Here is a 6,785-nt window from a genome sequence, read left to right as displayed (position 1 = left end):
CCCTGAGGAGGCCCCCACCAGGTCAGGGCAGACCCTCACCCACAAACAGCCTGCCCTGAGGAGGCCCCCACCAGGTCAGGGTAGACCCTCACCCACAAACGGCCCGCCCTGAGGAGGCCCCACCAGGTCGCACACAAAGTTAAGGTGATCCAGAGCCGCTTTCAGGCTCATGAGGGGTTTATATATTAGAAGCAGACTGGACCGACGGTTTTGAAAGAAAAGGCAATACTGACTGAAAGATTAAAGAAAGTAGTATTGGTAGATCCTACAGGGAAAAAGAGAAGCTGCATGCTTGTGCTTTTAAATGGGCCTGGGGAATTTCTACTTCTGTACCCTTCTGTTTCCAAAAAGATGACTTTTTCTTCCCTAGGTCAGAACTCAATTATAATTCCCAAGTACTGTGTGCTTACAATTTACCTTTAGAAAATACCGTACCTAGCTATGTTATAAAAGTACTGTATTATCTTAAAATAAACATCTAGAAGGTTTTTCTTTTAAGATGATAATTTCAGGTGTGGAGGCTTTACCTTGAACTCTCCTTGGGTTTTCCCCCTTTAACAGATGGGGAAACTACAGACCAGGAAGCAAGCAAGCAAACAACAAAAATCCAAACTGTCGATAATGAGATGCATGCCCAAGTATCTGGGGACAAAGAGTTTATCAAAGGCTTGCTTTGAACGGCATCAAAATAAAATGGGTTAATAGAAACGGTAGATACTTGACAAAGCAAATTTACAAAATGTTAACAATTTGGTAAAATTGGCATGTTGAATGGGGGCTATAAGTGCTCGTGGTCTAATCCTCTCATCTGGTCGGTATACTTGACATTTTTTTCTTAATAAAATATAAAAAAAAAAAGGAAAAAATTTACTTGAAAACAAATTCAGGAGGACCCATAGTGTGGCACTCAATTCTGTTATGTTTTAAAGTATGCTTGGAATAATATATTTAGATCTCACTAACAAACTTCCTGGTATCTGTTCATACTTTCTTAACTCTAAAATGAGTATTTTACTACCCAACCAAAAATGCTGCTATAGCCAGGTATATCGGCACTTGACTGTAATCTGGTGCCCAGGAGGGGGTAGGAGGAGGATGGCTGCGAGTTCAAGACCAGCCTTTTCTACATAGCAAGAAAGGAAAAGACCTGAGTGGAAGAACTCATGAGCAGGATGTGCTCCAGGTACCAGTGCTGACCGTGAGGCCCTCTCTCTCTTACATCAAAGCCTCTGGTGTTTTGAAAATAGAAAACAAAACAAAACAAAACATTGAACATATTTCTCCAAGGGACTGAGTTACACCCAAATCATGAAGGTCGATAAAAATAAATTTGTATTTTGGTCAAAAATTCCATCCACTGTGAGTGCTTCATTTGCTTTTCTAACAATTATAAGCTATTCCTGTCGGAATATGTCAGACTGACTCACAAAGAAAATCAGAAACAGAAAAGGCTGTTAGTGGCACAAGGGTTTAAAGGGTGTGTGTGTGTGTGTGTATGTGTAAAATAAATCAGTTGAAGTAAACTAGAGAAGTCTCTGGAAACCTTGCCTGGGTGGGGCTACGCGGTCAGTAGAGAGGTGAGCTCGGGACTCCAAGATGGCTCTACGGGAAAAGGCTAGGGAGAGAGGGCTGGCAGCACACTGAGGCCAAAAGCTGAGGGCACAGTGGATATCAGTGTCAGGCTGCTGCTCCAAGCCCTAAGCTGGCCAGTGAGACAGTGAAACAACACAGTTTCAGGGACCACGAGAGCTCTACGTTCAGTCGAAGCCAACTGGCACGTAGACAGCAAACGAAGGAAGTTTGAAGGGAGTTGCAAAGCCTGCGTCCAATTAAACAGCGCGGAGTTCAGGTTGCCAGACAGAAATGCCTGTGAGGAACAGGCTGCAGCACGGCTAGTAGCACCCTGTACTCAGGTGCACCCTGCCCAGGGAGTTAGGGTGGAACAGACTAAAACACAAGGAAGGGTCCTTTTTTGAAAACTAAGGGACCTGATGGCCCTCCCCTGCTGGTTTTTCCTGCTAGATTTTCTGGACCAGTAACTTCAGCCATATAAAATGCTCAGGAATTGAAGCTATTAATAACCAACTAGCGAGAGACACAGGGATTTGGTCCATGGCCCGTGTATGCTGAACCCATACTCAACAATCTTGAAGGAAGACTGTGGAGACGGGAAGCTCCGGATTTTGGCAGGGCACCCTAAAAGAACTACAAGAAACATATGGGCAGAATGGATGGGAGGGGACAGCACTTTCTTCTCCAAATGGATTTAATGGAGGTTCTGACTGAATGACATGGAGCTAGGCTTCCCCACACGGCATCCGGCAGGCCAGGGACACTGTCTCACACTGACATAGCCTTTACACTAGGAGAAACCCTGCGTATACTCCCAAGGGCAGCTGCAGCTGAACAGTTCACTGCCACTTCTCAAAGGACGGAGGAGACAAATGCCAACTTCCCCAAGTTACATGACTCTTCAGCTCATGAGCAGCTACAATGTGCTACGGTTCAGACAGAAACTTCTCTCGTCATCTTTAAACCCAAGGAACACTCCCTCGTTTTCTCTCTGCCTGCAACAAATGAAACTGATGGAGAAACAAAGGCTTCCGCCTTCATGAACTCTCCACCTCGGGCATACAGGAGCCCTATAAAAGCACAGGGGTCTGAAAGCGCGTACCTGCTTCGGCTCCCCAGTGTGGCTGTGCTCTTTCTGCTTCTCTTCATATAAACATCTCAAAAAAGAAATAATTAATTCATTCTCCCGCTGCTCGTTTCTTGGTCTCAATTTCTTTTGGAGAAAATCAGAAACATAAACATTACATTTATTTTTATTCATCAACAAACTGCAAACACACCCCCTTTCAAAGTGCTAAGGGCTCCCACCCAGTAACTAGCGCTTTTTCTCAATGCTCTCACTAGAGGGCACTAGCGACCCTAAGAGTGAGGTAATGTTTTTAAAAGGCACAGACCAGCCACTGGGCCAGATTTAGATGATCTTTGATGTTCTTTTACCCAAGATAAATCTTTTAACATCAGAGAGTGGCGGTCAAAATAGTTAATAAATAAACAGCTTTTAAGAACAGATGAAGCAAACTCTGTGTAAACACCCGGAGCCATAACGATTGCACATTTATAAGCTGTTATGGTTAGGGACCTAGAAAGGAACACAGCAATTAGGACCCCAGGTCAGGCTGTCACATGGAGAATGTGCTTGTCCCGTGGCACTTTGTGGCACCCCCAGGAAGCAGTACTTCCATAGAAAACTGAATGCCAAGTGCTTAGTCAGTCCTCCCATTCCCCCTCCTCCTCGTTGTCTCTCTCCCTCTCCTCCTCCCTTCCCTTCCCCTTTCATCCTTTCTTTCTTTAAATTCTCTCACCGACTTTTAATGTGTTAGCAGTGGCAAGGCACTATTCTACAAATCAGAACATATAGCTTCCCCCTTGACTAAAAAGATAATGACACACAAAAGAGAGTGTGGGTTCCTCCAGCTCCCAAATCTTTGCATTTGAACTATCAGCCACAGAGTATTTTTAAAAGCCATCTAATTTAGTGTATTACTTTCTGTGAATGTAAATAAAAACCAATCACCCAAATTACCCCAGAGAAACAGTGAGTGTCCGGCCCATAAGCTTTGCTTCTCTGTCAGCTCCACTGCCGTCCTCCTCTGTAACTGCACACTTGCAGCCTGCCCTCTAGCAGGCCAAAAGAGTGACACACAGGTCAGCTATACAGCAGCAGAGTTGGAGCAATGCCATTACTGGCAAATTCCTTCCCAGCTAACTAAGGAAAAGTGGTATTATCCTTCAAGTCACAAACACTAATCCAGACTTCTGATATGCTCTTCCTTAGAAAAAGGCCCTCCTACATGGTAAGGTTTAAAGGTTGACAAGATGGCTCAGCTGATGAAGGCACTTGCTGCCAACCAGCTGACGCGTGTGATCCCTGGAACTACATAGTGGAAGCTGCGAGGGCTTCCATACACATACCAAAGACGTGAAGAGAGGGGGACAAAACTACTCAAACTGGCAGAAAATGAAGTCACAGCAGGCATGGTAGAGTGCTGCGGTTGACTCCCATTGGCCACAGGAGCCAGGAGGCCCCACTGGAACTCACTAAGCATCCAAGGCAGTCACTGCAGCGCGGCAGAAGTGCATTCATTGTCTGTGGCGTCACGCAAAGTCAAGCGATAAACGCCTCCTCAAAAGAGCTGTGAAACATCAAGACGCTACCCTCCCAGGGTGTTCACAAAGATTAGGGATGTGTCACCACCCTAAGAGCTCTCATGTGGCTTCCCCATTCTCGACAGTGGGTAAGCCACTACTTCTTTTAAGTTATAATGAATAGAACGTTAATTCATTAATCAGAGTGACAACCACAAAAATGGCTATGAATCAAGTTGTGCAGCATCACTTTGTGGTTAATAATTCATTTCCTTGTTCACAATCAGAGGTGCCAGGAGCTGGGATGGCAGTTACCCAGGGCAGTGATACCCAGGGCAGCGATGAGTGCGTTCAGCAGCAGAGAAAAGGCTCCATGCTCAACACTGGTGCTGACTGCACAGGTACATACACCACCCCTTTGTATGTTTTCTTATAAACATGTTCTACATCAGTTTAAACAATCCCAACCAACCAACTGCATGCTAAAAGCACCACAAGTTAATTTCTTTCTTAACCTTGTTTCCCCAGGGGTCTTCGAAGTATCATAGAAGAAAGAGAAAAATTCCTGACACTGACAGTAGAATCCAAATACAGAAACGTCTAAGGTGTTCCAAGGAAAGCACTTAAGACACGCTTCACTTGTATTATTTAAGATGTGGAGCCACTGTTCTATTATTATTATTACTGAAATGTTGCTTGAAAGCACTTGTTTCTGCTGAAGACGGCCCATGCAATTTGGGCACTTGAAAAGAGCAGGGCAGCACGAGAAGAGAGGGAGACCCCATGGCGTCACTGCTCCTGGGTATGTTTGAAAGTCATGTCTGTCACACAGCTTATAAATAAAACAGTGGTCCTGTGGTGAGCTCTTTTAGGAGAGGCGAGGCTAGCTTCCCAGTGCCCATCTGCTACCGGGTACTCTGAGGACTCAAGGTCAGCTACCATCATCTCCAGTACCAGCTGCCTAATTATTCTGTAAGTTTTCTCCTAAAGAAACACTGAGTATGACATGCATCATTAATAACAAAATAATAGGTATAATTTTTAGAAGTAATTACATTGGCCTTATAATAATCGGCCATTGGGAGGGTTTCTCAGAAATAAATTACCCTCCAGGAAAGACTATACACATTTTTAATATGACCTTTTTTTTATCCATGTGAATTTCAAATACATTAGCAGGGACAGCCACTCGTCGCTGGCTAGTGACAGAGCCTATAAAACGTTGCAGAAAAACCATGAAAGCCAGGCAAGAAGACCATCATCAATATGCCATCAGAGAAGATCAAATTGGCATCACTCAAAAAGAGCCCATGTTTGCACTGGCAGAGGGCAAAGAGTGAGCTGGGTTTTCCAAGCCAGTGAACAGCATGACTGCTTCTGTTCTTCAGAGGGATCAAAACTCGAGAGCTGTGGAGAACACTAAACTGCATTCTTCAATATGGACAGAATACTTCTGCCTTTTCAGTGAACTTTCATCATCTGCTTTCTGAAGTGTTTCTGTTGAGAGCGGAGAGGGATCCTGTTCACTAGGCTCCTCACTGCTGCGGGGCGGTATCTGGACTGGCCACACTGAGCCATCACTTCAGGAAGAGCTGCATGGTGCTGTCCGTAGGTGAAAACCTGCATTAGGGAAGGAAGGACGTCTTCCGTGCTCACCAGGAAGGTGCTCCCGAGGGACTTGGAGCACCGCGCCCTTACTGGGTTGGCATAGATGGAGTTGACTTCTATTGCAGTGCATTAAGAATCACAAGCAAAGCAGAGTCTCAATAAAACATACAGGCAAACAAAAACTGTAAAAACAGCCCCAGAGGCCATCTGGGAAATTAAGACAACAACAACAAATATATTCGAATTGTATAGACAAAGGGAAGAAGAGAACTTCAGTGAGAGACTGGAAAGAAAAGCTGAACCTTCCCCCCCCTCCCCACGGGGGGTGAGAACCGGTACACAAGCTACCTGCTTGTTTGTTTTAGTCAGCCCTAACTGCAGAACTCGTCAGGCCACTAGTGGACGCGGCGCACAGACATAGTAATTCCCTGCTCCGGCGCACTCACCTGCTCAGAAAGTGCCAAAACCTTACAAAAATGGCCTCCAGCTGTGCAGGCATGAAAACTGTGTTGAGCTCCTAAGATATTCATGATAACCAGGCCATGGGCAGGCTGACGCAGAGGCCTGATTTGCTGGAGGCAGCAGCTCCAAGCATGGTGAGAGCACACTGCCAGGTCTAACACACATAGATCAGGAGTCTGTGTGTGGTGGTTTTGTTGTTTTCATTTTAAGTTCCAATTTATTACAAGGCTCTAAATATATAACGTGACACATATGTTTTCAAAATAGGCAAAAAAAAAAAAAAAGTAGGAGGAACAATTATGCTCAAAGCCATATACAAATGTCTTGAGGCTTCCACAGAAGGAGCTGAAATCCCAAGTGGGAAGAGGCTGGGAGAGGTTCCTAGGGGCAAAGGAGAGCGTGCAGACCTACAGCCCCCCTGGTCTGAGGGCCCAGCACTTTACAACTGAGCACTGGCTCGGGTCCGGGGGGACAGAGCCGCCCCTCACTGCGCAGTCCACAGGCCACTCACAAGCAGGCCCCTGGGGGACAGAGCCGCCCTCACTGCGCAGTCCACA

The 6,785-nt window shown here is 45.6% G+C and overlaps 1 protein-coding gene across 6 annotated transcripts in view; it reads right to left on the bottom strand.

Moving 5' to 3' along the window:
* Tbc1d1 (TBC1 domain family member 1) overlaps positions 1-6,785 on the bottom strand; it is a 181,902-nt gene that overhangs the window by 71,921 nt on the left and 103,196 nt on the right. For all 6 annotated transcript variants that reach the window (XM_055624208.1, XM_055624209.1, XM_055624210.1 and 3 more), the window contains exon 7: positions 2,675-2,785. In XM_055624208.1, the coding sequence (XP_055480183.1) occupies positions 2,675-2,785 (111 nt within the window). The remainder of the gene's footprint in view (positions 1-2,674; positions 2,786-6,785) is intronic.

Source organism: Psammomys obesus, unplaced genomic scaffold (assembly GCF_907164565.1).
Source record: "Psammomys obesus unplaced genomic scaffold, mPsaObe1.curated_primary_1811, whole genome shotgun sequence".
Lineage (NCBI taxonomy): Eukaryota > Metazoa > Chordata > Mammalia > Rodentia > Muridae > Psammomys > Psammomys obesus.
This window is presented reverse-complemented; position numbering and strand designations above follow the sequence as displayed.